Genomic DNA, 24,203 nt, shown 5'->3' on the forward strand with positions numbered 1-24,203 from the left:
TGGAAATCCTTTGGGATGAATTACAGCGGAGACTGCGAGCCAGGCCAAAACTGGGATGTCTGCTTTTACATGCACATGAATGTAATATGCAGTTGGCCCGCCCTTTGCAGCTATAACAACTTCACCTCTTCTGGGAAGGCTTTCCACAAGGTTTAGGAGTGTGTTTATGGGAATTTTTGACCATTCCTCTAGAAGAGCATTTGTGAGGTCAGGCACTGACGTTGGATGAGAAGGCCTGGCTCACAGTCTCCGCTCTAATTCATCCCAAAGGTTGAGGTCAGGACTCTTTGAAGTTCCTTTGTACGCTGGTGTGCAGTCATGTTGGAACAGGAAGCGGTCATCCCCAAACTGTGCACACAAAGTTCGGAGCATGAAATTGTCCAAAATTTCTTGGTATGAAGCTGAAGCATTAAGAGTTCATTTCACTGGAACTAAGGGGCCGAGCCCAACCCCTGAATTCAGTGATTTGGAGGGGTGTCCCAAAACTTTTGGCGATGCAGTGTATCTAACATAAATCCCAATGAAAAAGGCAAGTCTGTGTGCTAATAATAAACTGATATCAACATTTACATATGACAGTTTGTGGCTTCAGAATAAGAACTAGTTTCCTGTCACTGCCTCACTTTGGGATTATTTCCATTTACACCAGCGTATGATTCCTAGTTTTAGGAGTGAGTTATATAATATTAAGATGAGTAAAATTTAATACGCTTTACGGGATACTCTGCAAAATCCTTACACACACACACACACACACACACACACACACACACACTTCTGCTTGTTATTATCATGACATGTAACTTTCAGAGAGAACAGTTAAATCAATGTTGCCAGCTGGACGAGTCCATGTTAAGGGGCAGGGGTGTGGCAAAGTGAACGAGAAACTCGTACTCGTTACGTGTTTAAAACCTGTTTCATTTGGAGTCTGTGAATAGACAGTTCACTCCTATGTATTTTATCGTGTTTTTCGTTTTATTTTCGCACGTCGCGATTTTATCAACATTGTTCGGTAGAGGCGAAGCGAACGCCCCCGTCCCGTTTCGCTTGACGGTATGACCGTGAAGTGGGTTGGCTCGGTAGAAAGTCACTCGCTGTAAAAATGTTTCTCGGGCTTTGCTCGGCGTTGTAGAAAGTGCGAGCGCGTGGGGTCGGGAGAAGCTGACAGTTGCCATGCGTGGTTTCACAAGATAAGGACTTTTAAGAAAACGCTTACACTTGAGCAGATTTCTGACATATATAAATTCATATTCTGTCCCGAAGAGCGCAGGATGCCCGTCAAAGGAGGAGGAAGAACTGCGTATGCGAATAAAAGCCAGAATGGAGGAGTAAGTAGACTGAACAAGACCTCTATGGATTTAATTTTTACGCCTTGAAAAGTATTATAATATATCGTTTTATCACCTTAAGGGGTTTACCGAATAGCAGCCGTGTCTTTTTGATGAAAAGAATAGAGTTAGATTAGGGAAAAATGCCGTGAATGACCTTAAGCCGTTCAAAAACTTCTGACAGTGGAGTGGAATGTTGGAGCATGGCTCGAATCCCAAACGGCGCTGTATTCCCTACATAAGTCCACTAGCTGTATAGAGTAGGATAATGGCGGTGTACACTATGTAGTAACCTATAGGCACGATAGGTATGTATTTGGGATTCAGCCCGCATCTAATCCACCTGTTGCGTTTTCCTCTTCGGTCCAGCTGTTCACCTGTTTCAGTGTGTTAGGTATCAACACGTCCTTTTAGCATTTAGGAACCTCACACTGACGAGGTTGCAATGTTTTTTGACCTATACTATATACTTATGGTTTAGATTTGTTTGGAAAATACTGTATTTTATGTAGGCTTTACTTTGTCGTTAGTGGTCAGTGCTTAGCTGACATACAAGTGAGTCATGTCAGTTTCATGTTTGTGTTCCCTAACACATAAAGTTCTTATACTGGTTACTTTAAGTGTAAAGAATTGGTGTTCTTCACATCGTCCTGTCGGTTGTTTAGATAAAGAGTTGCAAAGGTGGGTCAGAAACACACTAGAGGGTTGCAGGACCTTATTATATGTCAGGGCAAGGTTGCATTGATTGGCTTGTTCCTGGGTGCAGAATAAAATCACCCCGAAACAAAGGCAAGACTTTACGATGTTTTGGAAACATACAGTGAATTACGTCGAAAAACAAAAATGACCAAAATCACAATACACGCAAAAAAACAATTCTTCTGAACAAACTCCAACTGGTGCATGTCCTTATCGATACTTTAAGATCACATTCATCTTTGGGACATGAACATGTTAAAGATACACACTAAAATGAGACAAAAGTTCATTAACAAGCAGGCGCTCTAGCGAAGCTGCCTGGAAAAAGCTCCTTATTTTAGTGAACATTTCTCCAAAGATCCCAGGTAGATGTTTGCAGAAGATGTGGTCACCAAATATACAATTAGACACCACCTCAAATGCCAGCAAACGGTTCTGGAAGGCTGGAATTTCAGTGGTTAGGTGAGACAATGAAAGAGCTTCTGGCGACAAGCATTCAAGTTCGGCTTGGCATAAGAAGATAGGAAGAATCTAAGCTTGAGTAAGGTGGAGGATCTGCGGTGTTGTTGGCTCTTTTTCCTGAGGATCATGTTTAGGATACATGGCATTACAGACTACGGGAAGTACGAGGAGGTTTTAAATGAAACTCCGACTGCTTCTGCCAAGAAGTTAATAACTGGGTCATGACTGGCTCTTCCAGCAGGGTGATGATCCAGAATAAACATCCATACAGAAATGGTTCAGTGAATGGCTTTTCCTCTGATCCTGACTTTATTGAAAATCTGTAGGTTAAGCTGAAGAACAGCAGCCACATATTAAGTAGCAACAGAGACATTTTTTTCAGTTCATGACCTTTTTCGTCAGAGGTGCCAATAATTCTGGAGCTGACTGGCTACCATGAGGATTTTGAAATTTAATCCTACTAAATATATAAGAGCAGTAGACTTCTCAGAGAGGTCCGAGATGTTGTCAGTGGGAGGCTGCCCCGCCCCCCACTCCCACCATTAGGCCACGCCCTCATTTTTTTGGCTTTAGTAAGTATTAACATTTACATTTTTTAAAAAAAATAATACAGTGGCCCAAGTACTATAGGATGGAGTTGCCTCATCCTGAATGGAAGCTGAAATTATTTTGTGTATGTGTGTGTGTGTGTCTGTGTGTGTGTGTCTGTGTGTCTGTGTGTGTGTCTGTGTGTGTGTGTGTGTGTCTGTGTGTGTGTGTCTGTGTGTCTGTGTGTGTGTGTGTGTGTGTGTGTGCGAACCCCCAGTGGACACTCATCGAGCTCATTATTGTCTGTCTGGCTTGGCACAGTGGGGAACGGCTTAGGCTGGGGATTACGGGCCCCATTATTTAGCAGTGCAGGAGCAGAGTGTACATGTCAGGAGGAGATTGTCAAATAATCGCAGCGAGAAACCTGTCTGTTTGTTTACAGCGCCTCAGCATAGTCATGCATGGGTTGAACCTATCATATAATGTCAGTACTGTTGAAAACTTTTGTAAGACAGCATGTACTGCTTTAGACCAACTCCATTTCTTCCCAGCAGCAAGTACCTGATCAAACGTTTCTAATAGAATTTTATTTGATCAAATTTCATTTAAATTTTGTGGCTTAGTGGTTAGCACTGTTGCCTCACAGCAAGAAGGTCCTGGGTTCGAACAGGCGGGGGCCTTTCTGTGTGGAGTTTGCATGTTCTCCCCGTGCCTGCGTGGGTTTACTTCGGGTACTCCGGTTTCCTCCCACAGTCCAAAAACATGTATATTAGGTTGATTGGTAATTCTAAATTGCCCATAGGAGTGTGTGTGTATGTGGTTGTCTGTCTATATGTGTGGCCCTGTGATGGACTGGTGACCTGCCCAGGGTGTACCCCTGCCTTTCGCCCTATGTGCGCCGTGACCCTAATTAGGAATAAAGCAAGTATAGATAAAATAGATTTTTTCTGATTTGTTTTTGTATACATATTAGGTCGATATCACATAGTGTCATCATTTGCCATACATTAGGAAACGGCTTATACTTCCGGGTAGGAAAAAACCGCTCAGTTTGAGCCGATACTATCCTTCATAGTGCAAAGTATAAGTGTGTAGGGTGCACACCCTTTACGCCACAGTCTCTTGACTACTCGAATCCGACTGGCCAGGTGCTAATTAGTTTTCTATAACAGCAGCTCGGGCTTTGTTCACGTTGGTGGCTCTTCTGTGAGGTCTGTGTAGCATTTTGTCACCAGAGTCTCCAGCATCAGCACTTTGTAACAGCTGTAACTTCAAGTTTCTAGACAAAGAGAAAGGTATTTATGATTTCCGGTTACTCAGTTACATGACAAAGTGGATTTTATTTTTTTCGTTGTATTAACTTTAAGAAAGAGAAATGAAGATGAAGCACTCTGTGTATGTGTAGGGTTTATAACAGAAGCGATTTCAGGACCTGACATGTTTTGCATGCTTCCTTTACACACAGTAAAACCGTCCAACATGGCATTGTTTATAATGAATAATTGAAATCATTGCTGTGGAATAAATCACTTTGGACAACCCTCAATCAACATTCAGGCATCACACCATCTTGTCGCTGATTATTTTCCTATAACTGCATTCCCTCAAGTGTTTTATATATATATATATATCCTACTGGTTCCGGTTACACGGACAGCTGGTTGGAGACGCTAAACCACTAGGTCTACTCCGAGATATGTGAGATCTGACTGTGCGGTTTTTGAGCAGCTGGGATCTAACCTCACAGACCCCCACAAGGAAGCATGTGAAGAAGAAGGCCTCTTAATTAGACTTAATCTCCTAAACGGTCTGATCTCTTCTCCCCCCAGGTTCCCTTTCATCTTCCCAGTGGCAGTTCGTTTTTTTATTTCCTCTCATGATCATACCTAATGTTATACAAGGGTTTTCTCTGTTTCTAGGTTTTTCCAGTCTGCTTCACTTTAGAAAGTATGAATCATCGCGTTCTCATTAAGAGAAGTTGGTTTTGGCGCGAGCGTTCACAGAGGAAGCGGCGAGTTCCCATAGTGCAGCTTGTTTTACTCCAGACACATGAGGACTCTGTTTGCATTAGTTGTGTTTGCCTGTATGTCTCGTGCTGTGTACAGATCAATGAGCTTCTACTACACCACTCCCTACTACACCTCAGATAAAGAGTTGAACAGGTTTGACACAGCACAGGATTTCAGTTTATGTTAGAAGCCTGTATTATTATTGCCACACATACTTTACAGCACAGTGCAATACTTTTCTTTGCAGGAAGTTTGGGTCAGAGCTATGATACAGCACCCCTGGAGCAGAGAGGGTTAAGAGCCTTGCTCAGTTGCCCAATAGTGGTGGCTTGGCAGTGCTGGGGCTTGAACCCCAACCTTCCGATCAACAACTCAGAGCCTTAACCACTTGAACTACCACTGACACAGAAATAATGGTATCGTGAAAGTATAGAGACAATTAATGATCTCTAAGAACTATTCTTATGGATAAAGCTGCAGTCACTCGATGTAATCTGTCTGGAGAAAAGAGATTTGCTCTGGTGCTCACCTCAGCTCTTTCCTAGATGAACTTTAACCTTGTGTGTTTGACAATTTTGCAAGCGTTGGTCAATAGAAAACAAGAGCATGTGTCTCACGTTTCTTTATAAAAGACTAAACGTATTAAAGCTGTTTATTATTTCTGGTAGCAAGTGACTCATATGTTTTTAGTCATTTCAGCAAAAGCTGTGACAAAGCAGATAAATTAACCTACTAATAATATTCCACTTAAGTTAACGAGCAGTAGCACACGATTTTGGTTAACATAATGTTTCTTTTCATAAACGGTTTAACTAGCATGGCGCTGTTTGGTCGATAACACATCACAACTACACGTCAGTTATCGTAAGGTTTTGCACAACACTTTTCACGAGAAATTCCCGAGCCAAAATTCTGGTTTATTTGCAATAAGGTTGCAGAAAATGTTTGATGTAATGTTGTCATTTCTTAGCTATTACCTCAGAAAATTTCCCCTAGCATTTCAGAATGTTATCTTAGGGGCTGTGGTTGCTCAAGTGGTTAAGGCTCTGGGTCGTTGACCAGAAGGTCGGGGGTTCAAGCCCCAGCACCACCAAGTTGCCACTGTTGGGTCCTTGAGCAAGGCCCTTAACCCTCTCTGCTCCAGGGGTGCTGTATCATGGCTGACCCTGTGCTCTGACCCCAACCTCCAAGGCTGGGATGTGCGAAGAAAGAATTTCACTGTGCTGTAATGTATATATGACAAATAAAGGTTATTTCTAAACATTCCATGACTTTTCCGACATGGAATGTTGTTTAAAACCTCCAAGTATAACTTCTAAGGACAAGATTATCAACACAAACCTCATCACTGATTTTTTGGACGTGTTTTATGATTTATAAAAATGTCAGATAAAAATGGTGTGTGGTCAAAAGTATGTGGACACCTGACCCTGGCACTAATACGTTGCATTAGATCAGGCTCTGATGTTAGGAGAGGAGGTCTGGGATTCAATCAGTGTTCTAGTTCATCCCAAAGGTGTTCAGTAGGGTAAAGGTCAGGGTTCTGTACAAGGCACTCAAGTTTTTTTTTACTCCAACCTCGACAAACCATGTCTTCATGGAGCTCGCTTTGTGCACAGGAGCATAGTCATGCTGGAACAGGCTCAGGCCTCTTGGGAAATCTTATTGCTAAATACAAAGACATTGTAGACCAGGATTTCCAATCCTTTCAACAAAGGACCGTGTGGGTGCAGGTTTTCATTCTATTCCAGTCAAGCAGTTGTTTGCCTAGATTTTCTGTTCCGTAGTAGGCTGAATAATTAGGGTTATACATATACATATCATCTCACTTAATTGCACAAATAATAATTGTTACCACTTCGTTGTGCTGCCTTGTTGCAGTGGAATGCCTGCTGATATAATCTGTGGTCGAAATTCAAATTCCTCACCTTCCACAATCAAATAGCTGCAGCTTCTTTTCATATATGACTAAATATTCAAATCAGAGCTGGACTGTAAGCAGACACCCAGTTTGAGTCACTGCATGTGAGGGAGATGATGGGTGTTTCAAGCAAAGCTATTAAAGGATCTGTTTGAAATAGTCATTTTTCCTCTCTGCTTGTTATGGTGGTCCTGTGGGAGGGTGATATAGGGGGTCTCACCACAGCTGGCAATTAGCTCACCGCGTTTGTCTTCCTCCACAAGGCAAAATAATAAAAATGAAGTCTGTTTGTGCTACATTCTATACCGCTTGACTCTCTGTAAGAACTGCATGGGTCTTATCCCAGATCTTCATGTTGTTTGCTTGTTCTTGTTTTCACCACGTGAATGTCTGTACTAGTTGAAAAAAATGTTTTGTTTTGTTTTTTCCCCGCTTCAAAATAGCTTGTTAAAATTTTGCGACGTTCCAAAGTTGTTATTTCCTTTCAGAGCATGACGAATGACCTCAGCGTTATCTGTAGTCCCACAGGATGAGGACCGTTTACAGACTCGTGCAGTTTGTTTCTCTGTCTGATCTTGCAACTTCAACGGCGATCCCACATCATCAAACTGTGCACATCGACAGCGAACGTTATCTGTGATCACAGCGGAGATATCTACTCAGGGATAGAGTTCTGCTCTACTCACCCCCCCAATCGCTTCATGTCTCACAGAGTGAAACCCAATGACAAAGAGCTTCCAGCGTCCATGACTCATTTCACAGGGCGTGGTCTCTTTCATTTGAGTAAATTAGGCCAATTTATATTCCGCACACTCCCACTACTTTGCAATAACAGGATGTTTGCTAAAGACGACAGGCAGCAGGTTTAATGACTCCGTATTTTGTTTCATTTCCCCCGGGAGGTCCTTTAATTACGGACGGATTTTCTTCGTTGGAATTAATCTGTTTTGGCAGCAGCGCCGAATTCTTTCACGAAAGTATTACATACGGTTTGTTGTTTGCTAACAGTGTACCCGTGCAAATCTGAAGTACTTACAGTCATCACAACGTATTTCACTGCAGCACGGACCATGGAGCTCTGTATCGCCTCTAGAAAGTGCGTGACTTCCTGCAGATTCCTGGAGGAACAATGAACGGATCCCCGAACGTTTGATAGCAGAGCTGATAGTGAGGTCCACAGGGAGCCGCCTCTGATGCAGGAACGTTCTAGACAGAAAAGAAAGGTTCGCTCAATGAAGATCCGCCATTTCACAGAGTGTATTCCTTTAATGAAATGAGTATGTCATTGTGGCATTGTGTTTAAAACAGTTAGATATACAGGCAGGTGCAAAAGTTTGTATACCCTCCATGATTATAAAATGATTTCTTTTCATTGTTCTGCACGTCATATTCACTTTGTGTACACGAATAGCGCTTAAGAAGTTAAAACAAGCCAAAGCATAAGGAAAAAGTCGACGGTTTGACTTAACCGTTTTGGTCTCTGAACCTAAATTGAAGAAACATCTGGACAGAGGTGTTTGGTGGTAAAAAAGGGAAATATCCAAATTATGTTAAAGGATATGAAAGTGCTAGGAGTTCATTATGAAAGCAAACACTGTGCATACAGCTTATATGATTACTATTATCATTATTATTATTATTATTGTTATTATTATTATAATTATTATTATTATTTAGCATTAATATCACTATTTTTGTTCATTGTGAAACAACTTTTTCTTTTATCTTATTCTAAGGGTGTGCAAACTTTTGCACACAGCTGCAACTAATGCACAAATAATCCTTTTTTTCTGACTCATCTTTAAATTCCATGCTTGATGTTTCTTCTCTTCCTGAGTTAAACATTTTTTTCTGTTTTCGCATTGTACGTACACGACCCAGTCTATTTCTGAGCGTACCACAATCCGCGAGGAATTCCAAACATGTGAGCAAATCACAGCCCCATTGAGGCAGTCTGATCTCAGCTGGGAGGAGGAGGAGGAGGAGGAGGATGAGGAGGAAGAGAGATGTGAGTCACCGTGAACCCGAGGGATCGGGGGAAAATGAATAAGAGGTTGTTTACACCAGCTCTGTGAGATGCACTTACTCAATAGCATCCATTGTCCCACATTAAAAACCCAAAACAGGCCAAGTGCGAGAGTGTCCGAGACGAGAGATATTCTGCAGAGGAGGGGGAGATAGATAGAGAGAGATAGAGAGATAGAGAGAGAGAGAGAGAGAAAGCTGGAGCACTTTTAAAACTTTTATAAAACTTGACCATGCACATTTTATCAGCAGTTTAATGGACGTTCCACAAGAAGGCATATAACTACAAATAAATCCTTTTAGCAACAACCGATTCTCCAGAGCTTTACAGTCTCACAGAGGACGATACCTTTTTTTTTTTCCTTTTTTCAGCAAAGAAATATTCGAAATAAAATCACCTCTAAATCTAATTTAGTTCCACCAGACATACAGAAGCCCTACACTTAAATGCCTTAATCTTAAGGAGCACCTGAAGAGAGTGAAATTAAAATAATACTCAAGTGAGTCATTGAGTTTATTAGGTTTTGTAAATGTCCCTTTATTATCACAAATAACCAGATAGTGTTAATTAAGGTCGTAAAATTGAAAATGAAAAAAATCCATTCTGTTAGATTGAACGAAGCATATATTAAGTAAGGTATGGAACACTTTGTGAGAGCTGTTGTAGGAAATCTACACCAGGTTACATATATTTGGCAAAAGTTTTGGGACACCCCTCCAAATTGTTGAATTCAAGGGGTTGGGCTCGGTCTCTTAGTTCCAGTGAAAGGAACTCTTAATGCTTCAGCATACCAAGACATTTTGGAAAATTACACGCTCCGAACTTTGTGGGAACAGTTTGGGGATGACCCCTTCCTGTTCCAACATGACTGCACACCAGTGCACAAAGCAAGGTCCATAAAGTTTGGTGTGGAGGAACCTCACAGAGTCCTGACCTCAACCTGATAGAACATCTTTGTGATGAATTAAAGCAGAGACTGTGAGCCGGACCTTTTCGTCCAACATCGGTGTCTGACCTCACAAATGTGCATCTAGAGGAATGGTCAAAAATTCCTATAAACACACTCCTAAACCTTGTGGAAAGCCTTCCCAGAAGAGTTGAAGCTGTTATAACTGTAAAGGGTGGGACAACTCCATATTACATTCATGTGCATATAAAGGCAGATGTCCCAAAACTTTTGGCAAAATAGTGTATGTAACCTGCTTTAGAAGGGAATGAAAGGGAACAGGATGGTCTCAAGCAGAAAACATTTCCAAAGATAATTTTTCTAGTCATTTTATTATTATTATTATTATTATTATTATTATTATTATTATTATTATTATTATTAATTCCTTACCACAGCCAGTGCAATTACACAATATTGTTGTTGCAGATTGTGGAATCTGATGGCTGACGGTCTGAAAGAGCTCTGTTTTGAGCCACGTGGCTGAACGAATCCGTGGATAAAGGATGAACGTGCTGCTGAGCTGCCTCAGCTCGCATAAAGAGGATGAGAAGGATTATCCATGATAGCGTCCAGCTTTCCTCTCATCCTCGTTTCAGTAGTCTGAATAGTCAGGTCCGAGAGTGCTATTATATAATTTATTATAACTTATTATAAGTACCTCTGACCTTTTTTCAGATATATTCAGCACACACATTTTGCCCTGACTTCTGATGTCATCAAACAGCCATGCAGTGCTTATATGATATCAGGTCATATAATTATATATTAAAACATAATTTTGTAGGATTGTTGGTTTGTTGCAGGGTAAAACCTATTTATTCATATTTAATTTAATTTAATTTAATTTAATTTAATTTAATTTAATTTAATTTAATTTAATTTAATTTAATTTAATTTAATTTATATTTTATTTTATTTTTTTGAAAATTTTTTTTTACTTTTTTGAAAATTTTGAGGCAAAATCCTTGCACTCAATACTATTATATCAAATTCCTCATATGAGTGGACGGATCGTTTCACTGCGATCACACCTCTACATCTCAATCTGTGTCATGTGCGACTGTCCTCAGAAAATGCGACGATTAAGATCGAAATGCTTTAATATGGAATGTCATTACACTTTCCTATGTATCATTTCTCATCAGGATTTTTCTCAGGATTAAATATTAATATCGATCATTTTTCTAGTTTTAGGAAAGACAATAGAGAAGCCCGTGCTGCTAATTTATTGTAATATCAATTATTTCTCCAAGGGAAAGTTATCAACCCAGAAGTTTTCCCAAACGTTTTGATGTCGTGAACCTGGAGCTGCTTTGGAAATACCCAGTGCTGCATTCCCACTCAGCACTTTGTTTTAGTGAAACACAGCAGTCTGTCAGCTCTCTCACAAGTTCTGCGGTTCAAAACTGCACTAAGATGCACTTCCTCAAACTGGACTGATCCCAAACTCCTGGGGCTTGAGACTGCTGAGATGTTTTTCTTTTTTTTCTTGTACTCAGAAGATTCTTTGAAGGAATCTTTTGTTTGAACTAAAAGCACCTTGACACACACACATAGACATTATTAAAGTCATGAAATATAATGGCAAGGCATGTGCCTGCCCTCAGGGGCCGCACATTCTGTGGGTTATTGTCCGGGAGGAAATGTTTGCCCCATGGGCCGTAGGTTAGTGCGTGGTACATGAAGAGAGAGTGTCCGGTGTCCATCAGATTACCTTACAGCGCACAGCAGATACCCTTTACCTGATTGGCCACTGGGGAGCTCAGTGGGCAGAACAAGAACACCGTGTGTGTCCTCACAGACGCTTGTTTTATTTTAGTAGTACAGGTTAAAGAACCGTCACTGCTAGCTGTCGTGTTTTTTGTTTTGTTTTATTACTACTGATGAGATGTGAAGCAGGATGAGAAGAGAGTATTATGGCAGTCCGGTTCATTCTGCAGGTAAGCTCACTATGGAGTGCACTATGGAGTGATTATTAACCTTCACCTGATACCTACAGGGGAAAAAAACATGTATTGAGCTCAGCCCAGGTCTGTGAGTTTAGACAGGGTTTAAAGAAGGAATGAGCTTTTCATAGCTGGACTTTATTTCTGAAATGGTGCCCGACCTGGGCTGCAGAACCCCCCCGCACACAAACACACACCACATACACGCATGCGTACACTAAGCAGGTTCCGTGACTCAGGTTACTGAAGTATCGGGATGCAAACCGGCTTATGTAAATAAACCTGCCGTGGTTCACTACTCCGTGTTGTTGTTCTGTGAGCAGCGACTTCATCAGCTTTCTGCCATAAACAAGAAATACAGTATACTGGAGAATACATCAGAGAAATCAGAGAAGTTCCGTCTGGCCTTGTTTTCATGCATGTTTCAGTAGGAGATTTAGTTTAGCCTCTTGTTGGCATACACAAGACACATTCCAAGTTCAATGAAACTAACACGCTGGAATGAATTCTTGGGACGTTCTTCCAGAAACGGCCATGTTTTTAGCTGGCAACGCCTTTCTTCATTCTTTCTTTATTGGTTTACTCAGTAAAGCCTGGCCTTGGTGCTCTGAAAAGCAGCCTGGATGTAATATCGATGTGAAAAGAAAGGCAAATAAAACTGAACTGAAATGCAAACAAACGATATAAAAAGCCCTTTTGTGTGATTGGGGGATGAATGAGCACTAGAGTGAAATCAGACAGATGTTCTGGAGTGACTGGAGGGAAATAGAGATGAAAATATGATGTTTGGCGTGATTTTTTTTTTTTGGATTTGTACCTACTTTAAAGAAAGTGTGTGCTTGCGCATGTATTGAGAGAGGCTAAAACATTATTAATAGGAAGATTAACACAGTGAAATCCTTTACATTAAGTGAATTCTTTTTGTACTCATGACCTAGAAAGACGTGATCTAGAGACTTATAGAGAAGCAAGGGTATAATTCAGGTTTGAAAGCAAATGATAATGGTCATGACAGGAAAACGATAACGCAGTGGGAAGTAGGTGAAGCCTCTCTGAATGCATTCTTCTGTCTGCGTCACACACAGCTTCCTAATCACACTCTGTTTTGATGAGGAACATCACCGTACATCCTCTTCTCCCACTTATCTGTAGGTCAGAGCCGTTATTGTTCCAGTGGCATTGTTTGCATTTCATGGCCTGACCCATTTCTCAGAACGGCGAGTTATTTTAGTTAGGGCAAGACTAATCATGCAGTGAAGTGGCAGCCACTGCGTCAGCTTAATTAGACCGAGGGACTGATCACATGACCGGCGTTCGTCTGCTCCTGTTTCTGGGTTCCGTGTAGGAAATGCTTTAAAGTTGCAGTCTGTCTTTTTGGAAAGTGTAATCATCATCTTGACAAAACTTCCATGAAGTGGCTTTGCCTTTTTGTTTTCCAGCTTCAGTCAGAAAACAGCATCTAAGCTTAGTCCCTTTACTTCGACAGACCGTGTACAAGATGTGTGTATTTTTTGTTATAGGTTCCTTGTTATTGTGATTCACTTCACAAGCAGCCATTTACTGCTCCTTTAATATCTTTCAACTGAAGTTCTTTCTCAAAGGACATACTAAGGACATGACTTAACACTCAACCATGTTCGGTTATTCCTGATTTTCTGTTTGTTTATTTGGCTGTTGTGTTTTTTATTAGTAGTGACCGAAGTTTTCATCATTTTCTTCCTAATTTGGTCTTGGCCAGTTTCCACCCCATTGTATGACTACCAGTTAGGGAGGGTGAGGCTTACCAGCATGTCCATTTTTGTGAACCCAGCCAACTCATGCTCATGCTGCTGAAACAGGCGTGACTGCAGGTGCTATCTAACCACTTCTGCATTCATGAGCTTATAGACACTAGTGTTGCTGTGATTGATATGGGAGAGACAGTATGCCAGCAGTCCCACCTAGAGAGCATGGTCAGTTTTACTTTCTAGGGCACGCAGTGATGGATATTTGTGGCATCGCTGGGATTCGAACTCAACAAGTTTATATCACGCCATTTGGGTAGTGACTTTCAGCAAATAACTGAGGCTTTAATGACCATGCTTGTGGCTTTATTGACCCTGCTTATGATTGTAATGACCCTGCTTGTGGATTTCCTGTACCACTGAGCCCCCACACCACCGTTATTTTTGAAATCCCCATCTTCCCATGAGCGATTAAATCCAGAGATCTCCATAGTGCGATAAAGCATGCCGCAGTTTCAGCCCCTTGTGTCAGCCATATATTTTTACTGTCTGGATGTAAGTGATATACACACAAGCGGCACACATTTGCGGCGTGAAGAGTGCAGCAGCAGGAAATCTATGCGTTATGGTCGAGTGTTTGATAGGAGAGAAGAGTAATGGCAGCCTTCATCACCAGGCCTGCGCTGACCAGGAATGCCCTAAAAATACCAGCTCCAGCTCCAGCTCCAGCACCTCCCCAGTGCTTCTCTGTTTTCATCGTAATAACAGCTCCTCAGCCTCAATGTGTGTGTGTGTCTCTCTCTCTCTCTCTCTCTCTCTCTCTGTCTCTCACACACACACACACATATGCGCTCACACACACAATGTCAGCCTGGACAAACTTTTGGCCTTAAGGCCTGCATATAGCTGAGTCACTTTATTTGTTTACTGTAGAGTTTTGAGTTGTTTAAGTGGAATTCGAGAAGTGTTGACAGGTTGCTTTCGCACATCTCAGTGCCGGTGTGAGATGTTACCAGTGAAGCAACTTGAGGATCGTTCTCAAGCCTGTTAAGAAGGTTTACATCATATTTCTTAATGTTACATGTCTGGAAACCTTTGCTTCCTGGAATGTTCTGTCCGTATGGCTGGGAAACGGTTTCACATAACGTCTATTAACATTCCCACAATCTCCATGTGGCACTTTTAAGAGTTGTAGATTCTAGGGAGGTAACGGAATAACAATACAATGTGTTCTAAATAGATACAAATAGAGATACGAGTAGCAGGAGCACTATTGGTTTGTTTGTTTGTTTGTGGAAAAAGCTTGTCAGAAAGGAACTGGGATCGTGAGGATCCTGGGATCCAGTACAACAAAAACAGTTGTATCATATCAATGTAAGGATATGAAACTAACCGGAGAACCAAATGATCATATTCATTAACATGCATTCACACTGCTTATTTATTTACTCTTAGGAACGGCCTGGTCAGGGGTACAGTGGTGTGTTTACTAGTTTGAGAAATAGAACCAAATATATTCATTAGAAAATATTGCAGATGGGTATAAACATAAATAATAATATAATCAAAATAGTTATGATTTTGAGAGAGAGGAGAGAGAGAGAGAAGAGAGGAGAGAGTGAGGAGAGAGAAGAGAGGAGAGGGAGACAGACAGAGAAAAGAGGGGAGAGAGGGAGAGAGAGAGAGGAGAAGCAGACAGACAGAGAAGAGAGGAGAGAGAGTGAGTGAGACAGAGAAGAGAGGAGAGAGAGCGTGAGAGAGACAGAAAAGAGAGGAGGGAGAGAGTGAGACAGAGAAGAGAGGAGGGAGAGACAGAAACAGAGAAGAGGCCCAATTTGGGTTTAAATCTGAATACAGATACGAATATTTGGAGAATAAAAGAGCTAGAGATCCAGATCCGGTATCACCTCTATGTAATGTCCATAATATTCCCTGTGTTTTCTAGAAGATTCCATATCAGCATTCCATTCTGTTGACCACAGAAACATTTTGTAACAATCCACTATTACATCATGAAGGTTCACGAAGGTTGCATGAACATTGTTTAGATAGCAACCTCACAATCTAACCTTCTTACAAAATGTCTGATGCATTCCTGAACATTCTCGAGACGTTCTCACATAGTTTTTTTCTTCTTTTCTTAGTAAGGTTGTGTGCAAAAGTTTATACACCCATTGTTCCTGAACAAAGAGGGGAAAGAACATCTGTTTTACAATTTATCAAATTCACTTATATGGTTAAATATGAAAAATGAGCAAGGCAGCAATTCACGATATGATATGATATATGATATGATATGATATATGATATGATATGATATGATATGATATGATATGATATGATATGATATGATATGATATGATATGATATGATATGATATGATATATGATATGATATGATATGATAGAATAGAATATTGCCACCACTTGTTGTGTACAGGATCTCTGGGAACCTGTAGACTATTCTGTGGCTCAAGGCGAAGGACACCCTGGACACTCTCTCGCTCTCTCTCTCTCTCTCTCTCTCATACACTCTTTCACAATTTAGAGAAACTGGAGTAACCTCTGAAGCATGGGACAAACATGAAAACTCCACACACACGATGGACTTGGGAACGTCCCAGCCAGCATGCCCCCATACAAGAACCAGTAAAAGATTTTCCATGTACACCAATTTCAAGTTTTACCTGTTCCATTTTTATATTTTCCTTTTCTCCATTTTCATTAGCACGCTTCATAGCAGATACGAAAACCAATTACACGCCATAGTCGCATCTCTATTTAGAAAAAAAGAGCCGAGCGTGCATGCGTATCTTTAACAGCTTTCCACATTCCAGCATTTGCTGCCAGGAACCTGTTCAGGATATAATTTATATCAGATTGCCGGAGTGCCACTGTGACAGGCTGCCTAAGTAGTGTGTCAGCTCTCTGATGCCGATCTCTGATCTGTTAAGGAGCGGTATTATTAGCGGAAAGAAGTAGTGGATAAGGAATGTGGATTTGTCTACTCGATCTGTTTATACACACTGTAGAAGAGATATCTACACCGGGTAGCCCCGACTGACCCTCTGTCCTGATGGACACTGAGTGCGTGTCAGCAGTCTGAATCAATGTGGAGGTATTTAGGCTGCGCCGCAGCTGACACCCATCCGTCCTCACCTCTAGATAAAGATTTACCGCAGCCAGTGGATTAAATGTGTCAGTTGTCTCTTCTTCATTTGGATATAGACACCTAGGATGTCCGTCACACCCTAAGTAGGTCTGGACCAAAATAATAGCAAAGTGTAGATTAGAGTAGTAAAAGAATACTGCTGAACAAAATGTCGTACAGTTTTATAGCACGGCTGTACATATCAGCTACACAATTTAACACAAACAAAGCGCTATAGGAGTCACCGGTCTGAGCATTCAGTCTTTTTCCCACCAAATCTTATTTTTCATTGGTAACATTGAATTACCAACATCATCTAACACACTGAGTGTTAGAGAGAGAGAGAAAAAAGTTGACCCCATTCTGGATCATTTTCCTTCACTATATACCCCATGATTATATAGTGTCACATGTCATATACACCGACCAGGCATAACATTATGATCACCTGCATACTATTGTGTTGCTGCCAAAACAGCCCTGACCCATCATGTACTGTGTATCCTGACACCTTTCTATCAGAACCAGCATTAACTTCTTCAGCAATTTGAGCAACAGTAGCTCGTCTGATCACACGGTCCAGCCTTCACTCCCCACATGCATCAGTGAGTTTTGGCCACCCATGACCCTGTCGCCGGTTCACCACTGTTCCTTCCTTGGACCACTTTTGATAGATACTGACCACTGCAGACCAAGGGCTGCAGTTTTGGAGATACTCTATTCCAGTCATCAAGCCATCACAATTTGGCCCTTGTTAAACTCGCTCAAATCCTTACGCTTGTCCATTTTTCCTGCTTCTAACACATCAACTTTGAGGACAAAATGCTTACCTGCTGCCTAATATATCCCACCCACTAACAGGTGGTATGATAACGGAGATGATGAGGAGATAATCAGCGTTATTCACGTCACCATAATGTTATGGCTGATCGGTGTACATGCACATGTAGCCTAACTAACCTTTCCAGAACTGGGACTCGATTTACTCAGTCAGAGCATCCATTATTCATTCGCATCATACGTTGGAAATTGAGGTCAACATTCATTTAGGAAATGAAACTTTAATTAGGATTAGTTCGAAATTCTGACGCAAAATGTGATTAAATCATTTCCGTCCTCGTGGGAACCCAATGAAACCGCCAATTAGAAAAAGTCACCACAGAACTGGTATCTTGTTAAAGTTCTTTCATGACAGCCTGAAATATTAAACATAGCTTTTTCATGACAAATTAAAAAATAATGCAGAAGAAACACAGGCGACTGATCCTCATCCACTATTAATTAATAGCGGCCTGCTACAGAAATTATTCCGACAGCCAGCTAAAATAAAATCTTTCAGATACAGTATATAAACCCTGGAGGTGTTCATTTAACACTGGAGATTTTGTTGTGTAGACTCAGGACTACTACAATGGATATAATAAGCTTACACCCCCCTGTTAAAATATCAGCCAGAAAAACATACAGTACAACCAAATCAGCAAAGCAATGGCTTAAGATCAATGTTTATAAAAGATCTAGCCAAAGCCCAGACCTGTATTCATCTAAAAATCTGTGGGCTGACCTGAAGTGGGCTGTGCACAAACAATCCCTTTACAATTTGTTAGACCTAGGATGTTTTTGCGAGAAAGAGTGGTGTGATGGACTCTTCCCAGAAATGACCGATAACTGAAATACAATCAGAACACGCTTCAAGTATTACTTTAGGGGTGTGAACACTTATGCAACTAGGTCATTGCATTTTTATTTTTCCCTACAAAGTTTTCTGATTGTTTGTTCACATTGAGAGTAGAAGATTTATCCTGCTTTTATTTTTTTGTTTACATCACAATAACAGGGGTGTGTAGATTTAGTCACAGCGGACCGAGTGACAGCGAGTGCTGTAGGCTGTAGATAAGTTCCTGCACAGACAATTTATATACATAATAATGATGATTAATTATGTTTGCACTAATATCTGTACCAAACTGCATTACCTCGGGTTAATTATTACGTTAATCTCCATTCAGGCCCAGTGTTTGTTTCTGTCTAACCTCCATTAGGCGGTGAGCATATCTGTATTGTGTGAAAGAGCACGTGTGTGTGTGTGTGTGTATGCACAGACCGTCATTCTCTTTCGTCACAGCTTCTTATTACATCTTGCGCATGATAGTGAAGCCTTTCTTCCCTGCTTGAGTGGACAAAACAAAGCCCATGCCATCCATTGTGCTCCAGTTTTTCTGCCAGTGTGAAGGCTTTCTCTGTTTAAAAGCTTCTGCCATGACAAGCTGAGCTTTCTTTGCAGGCTTTCTTTAGTGTCTGTATATTAGTATAAAGAATTCATATGAAGTTTCGGTTCAGGCCTGGTGACTATAGGAAGATGTAAAATAGTTTGGTTTAATGCACATATTTTTCTCCATAATTTGGTCACCTGAAGAATCACAGTCAGCTGTGTGCTCTCATATAGCAGCTACCAGATGTGGAGGGTCAGAGTTATCATGTGAAGAGTTAATTAGTTAATTCTTCAGTTAGCTCCCTTTCTGGGAATCAAACCCAGGCCATGGCAATGAGAGCGTGGGATCCTGCCACTGGACCACCAGCAGGCCTTAGAATTATTTAGCCATAATTTGAACCATAGAGTTCAACTGAACTTTGCTAACATGCTTTGTTTACACACACACACACACACCCGCACACATCTGGACAATAATAGGGTCATGAAAAAGGCGTATTTCATCAGCAGCTGATGAGGTCAGACTCAGTGACTCACGCTGACCAGAAACTTTGCATTACAGGGAAATGTAACCCATTATACCCAAGCATGACTGTTTGTGTGTGTGTGTGTGTGTGTGTGTGTAGCTTGGAAATGTGGTTTAGTGCAGCTTTCAGGACTTTAAACACTGGAATGTTTGGGTATAAATTCTGATAATCTGCTGTCAAACTCTTGGCTCTTAGCTGTTTCTTGTCAATCAAAAGCTTCTTCTGTGGCTGATTGACATTTGCTCCCTGTTCCATGCATATTAGCCTGCTAATTAAAAAGGCTCTGAAATAAATTAAATGAGGTTTGAGGCAGATACTTAATTTCCTGATTAATCCTCAAGGCAGTGGGATTCAGCCCTGATGCAGGAAGTTAGGAAGCCAGGAAATCACCAGTCACCCTAGACTTTTTTTTTTTTTTACAGTGTAAAACTGGTGATGCGTGATGTACCAATTGCTTCCTCCTTGAACTCCAGTGCTGCATTGTGTTAAAGGGATACGTCCAGTATTTTTCCATGAACCTTGAATGTTTCATTTGAAAGTCTAAGGTCAACTTGGTAGCGAAACGTTCGTCTGCTATTCACCGTTTATCTTTTATACCTTCACATTTTTGTGTGTGTGTTTATCTAGCTGTCATTACCAGGCATGGTACTGACCTCTCCCTGTCTGTCTCACACCCTTTTGGCTTTCATGTAATTCTGGACTGTGTGGTGCTGGTGTTTTTACTCAGCATGGACACCAAGCATTTAACTGTTCTCCTTCACTGGACATGTAAAACTTTTTTTTTAATGCTGCTTGACCTCTGACCCCAAGGTGTCTGCTGCTTCTTGACCAAGAGTTTACAGCAATGCAGAAATCTTTTTGTTTCCATTATGATTACTCACTAATTTATCATTAACCCAAAGCTTCTCTACTAAAAATAGCTCTTCCTATTCAACTTATATTGCTGATTCTTTGGGTGTGATGCAACATGTTTTCTTATCTTTATTGATGTCGTAAGAAACCCTGAGCTTGAGAAAGACACTACACACACTTATTTTTTGAGTGGGAGAGGCATAATGTTTCATCTGAGATGTCGGGAGTGAGTGGTTTAATGCTTGTAGGATTTATATGGATTTGTATATTATTGTAACCAGCAGATGAACTGATTAGATTTTGGGATTGAGCCAAACATGGTGAAGGTCAAAGCAAGGTCTAGGTAGCTTTCTTCGTGTTCGAAGTACATTATTAAAGATATTTCTGGCATACTAATAAGAACCAAGACGGACTAGACTTATTGGTTCAGAGTAATCCATATCAACACAGTTAACTGCTGTTGAGCTTTTGTACTCCTGTTTGTTCCGAAGAATCCTGTTCACTCTAACTGAACAGCTGACTAATCTCTCCCACTTCCACAGAAACCTTGACTAATCCTGCCTACTCCCCAAAGAATTTTTAACAAATCCAACCACTCCAGATGGAAATTCGATTAATCCCTCCTACCTCTGCAGACGGTTCGACTAATTCTTCCCACTTCCACAGCTAGTTGGAGTAATCCCTCCCACCGAGGAAATTTGACCAATCCCTCCCATCCCTGCAGGAAATTTGACTAATCCCTCCTACCCCTGCAAGTAACTTGACTAATCCCTCCCACTCCCACAGCTAGATTGACAAATCCCTCTCACCCCTGCAGGAAATTTGACTAATCCCTCCTACCCATGGAAGTAACTTGACTAATCCTCCTCACTCCCACAGCTAGTTTGAGTAATCCCTCCCACTCCTGCAGGAAATTTGACTAATCCCCTCCTACCTCTGCAAGTAAATTGATTAATCCTCCTTGCTTCCACAGCTAGTTTGACTAATCCCTTCCACCCCTGCAGGAAATTTTGATAAATCCCTCAACACACCTGCAGGAAATTTGACTAATCCCTCTTATCCCTGCAAGTAACTTGACTAATCCAACCACTCCCACAGCTAGTTTGAGTAATCCCTCCCACCCCTACAGGAAATTTGACTAATCCCCTCCTACCTCTGCAAGTAAATTGATTAATCCTCCTTGCTTCCACAGCTAGTTTGACTAATCCAACCACTCCCACAGCTAGTTTGAGTAATCCCTCCCACCCCTGCAGGAAATTTGACTAATCCCCTCCTACCTCTGCAAGTAAATTGATTAATCCTCCTTGCTTCCACAGCTAGTTTGACTAATCCAACCACTCCCACAGCTAGTTTGAGTAATCCCTCCCACCCCTGCAGGAAATTTGACTAATCCCCTCCTACCTCTGCAAGTAAATTGATTAATCCTCCTTGCTTCCACAGCTAGTTTGACTAATCCAACCACTCCCACAGCTAGTTTGAGTAATCCCTCCCACCCCTGCAGGAAATTTGACTAATCCCTCCTACCCCTGCAAGTAACTTGACTAATCCAACCACTCCCACAGCTAGTTTGAGTAATCCCTCCCACCCCTGCAGGAAATTTGACTAATCCCTCCTACCCCTGCAAGTAACTTGACTAATCCTCCTCACTTCCACAGCTAGTTTGACTAATCCCTCCCACCCCTGCAAGAAAATTTTGACTAATCCCTCCCACCCCTGCAGGAAATTTTGATAAATCCCTTCCACCCCTGCAGGAAATCTTGACTAATCCCTCTTACCCCTGCCGGTAACTTGACTAATCCAACCGCACAGGTAGTTTGAGTAATCCCTCCCACCCCTGCAGGAAATTTTGATGAATCCCTCCCACCCCTGAAGGAAATTGTGATGAATCCCTCCCACCCCTGCAGGAAATTTGACTAACCCCCCCCCCCTCCTGTAGAAGGCCCCTCCCCCAACCCTGCAGAAACTATTTTTTTAATCCCCCCACAACTAATGCAGGAAGTCAGACCAATCCGTCCCACGTCTAAAGAAATTCTGACTACACATGCTAATTCCTGCATAAAATCTTAACTAATCCCACCCACTCCCGCAAAAATTCCAGAATAATCCCGTCTGCTCCTGCAGATTGTTTAATCTTGTCCGATTCTGAAGGAATTCTTTCTAATCTGACCCGCTAATGAGCTAAAGCCTAGTGTGTGTAGTGTGCACCGTCCAGCAGCAAAATTACTTAAGTGTGTTATTTTTTTAAGCCTTTTTTGTTATTCTCAGTAATGAAGTGCACGTGATGAACCCCTCTGTGACTAGAAAACTGTGAACACATGATTCACACTGTATTAAAACAATATTTCCTCCACTTTCTTAAAATTTCCATTTCTTTCTTGTTGCTGTGTTAAATAGCGACAGTCCTTTAACAGAGACAGCTCCCGTATTTCTATTCATGAGAAAGCAGGATTTGAGGATGAGGGTAACTTGAGCAAGGATTTCACCAGGGTAATGCATTGGGTATCGTCTGCAAGCGACTGTGAAGTTTTCACACCCTAACAACACCAAACAACAGATCACAAGCCACTCAAGTCACGTGGTGTGAAGTGATCAGGGATCCTGAGACCTTGAACATGGTATAGTGTGTTAGTGGGTTGTATTCACTAAAATATGAATAAATTGATAAATAAATGAATAAAGTTCACTTTACATCAAACGCAGTAAGCTTGTCATGCAGTACCACGCAAGCACCATGTCCAATACGCTCCCATGTTACAGCCTGGTCTCCTAGGTGCAATGTTGAAATATTAAAGTGCACACTAGTGTGCTGCAGATAACAGCATCTACTGCAGACCAGTAGCAGATAGAGTGTACATAGAAAGACACACAGAGAGAGAGAGAAAGAGAGAGAGAGAGAGAGAGAGAGAAAGAGAGAGTGTGTGTGTGTGTGTGTGTACACTTACATATATGTGTGATGTCTATATGTGAGTCTGATAAGGTGAGCACGTGTGAGTTTGTGTACAAGTATATAGGCCATTATTGTATTTAGATTACACAACATAGGGAGCAATCCAGAGCAGAGAGAGAGAGAGATGCGGATTGGAGATAAGAGTTTACTCTGCTGTGTGTGTAAGTGTGTGTGCGTGGGTGGGTGTGGGTGTGGGTGTGTGTGAGGCCAGTAGCCGACAGACGGCTGAGCTTGGCTTACGGACCTGGCCATGAAAACGGCGCTGTGCCGAAAGTGGGCACGCGCCGTCCGATCACTCAGGACTCGCCAAGGCTCTGTGAGTTTTATTTTTAGCCTCACTGCCTCCCTCCTTCCCTTCCCTCTCCCTGTCGATCTCACCCTCCCTTTCTTCCTCCCTCCTCCCTCCTCCCTCCCCGTCTCTCTCAAGCTCCTGATCCGCTCCGCCACAGCTCCTAATGAGATTGGAGCAGGGGCGGCCATGGGGAGAGATGAGCGTGGACTGGCTGCCATGGAACTGCTGCGTGTGTTTGCGGAGATCCACCGGCGGCCGGAGAGTGCGTGTGGAGGTGCGGGCCGAGAGCCGGCCGCTCAGAGACGACTTCATCATCCTCTATGCCCCCAGTCGGGCGCCACCATGCCTGCTCAGACTGGTGGGGGCGTAGAGAGAGAGAGAGAAAGAGAGAGAGAGAGAGAATCGCGTGCTCCATCCTCCGGGGATGATAAAACCCTCCTCAGGCAGCGTCTCCTCCTCCCCTCCCCCTCATAGCAAGTTGATTTGTGCGGAAAGTGCTTTTTGATGTGCTAGTCAATGCTGCTCTGGAGTTTGCCGCTGAGTGTCTGTAGTGTCTGGTTACATGTGCATTGGGAAAGTACAAGAAAGCAAAGAGATTTTGTTTGTTCGTCATTAACCGCTGTTCAACTTA

The 24,203-nt window shown here is 41.9% G+C and overlaps 1 protein-coding gene across 3 annotated transcripts in view; it reads left to right on the forward strand.

The window, feature by feature from the left end:
* Window positions 1–980: 980 nt before the first annotated feature.
* Window positions 981–24,203, forward strand: part of LOC131352694 (tight junction protein ZO-2) — a 52,777-nt gene continuing 29,554 nt past the window's right edge. Inside the window, exon 1 of one of the 3 annotated variants that reach the window (XM_058388994.1) lies at window positions 981–1,328. In XM_058388994.1, coding sequence (XP_058244977.1) covers window positions 1,272–1,328 — 57 coding nt within the window. In that variant the 5' untranslated portion in view covers window positions 981–1,271. Of the gene's footprint in view, window positions 1,329–11,760; window positions 11,863–24,203 lie in introns of those variants that run through there. The other 2 variants (XM_058388993.1, XM_058388995.1) reach the window with 2 other exon arrangements.

Source organism: Hemibagrus wyckioides, linkage group LG05, assembly GCF_019097595.1.
Source record: "Hemibagrus wyckioides isolate EC202008001 linkage group LG05, SWU_Hwy_1.0, whole genome shotgun sequence".
In the NCBI taxonomy this organism is placed as follows: Eukaryota; Metazoa; Chordata; class Actinopteri; order Siluriformes; family Bagridae; genus Hemibagrus; species Hemibagrus wyckioides.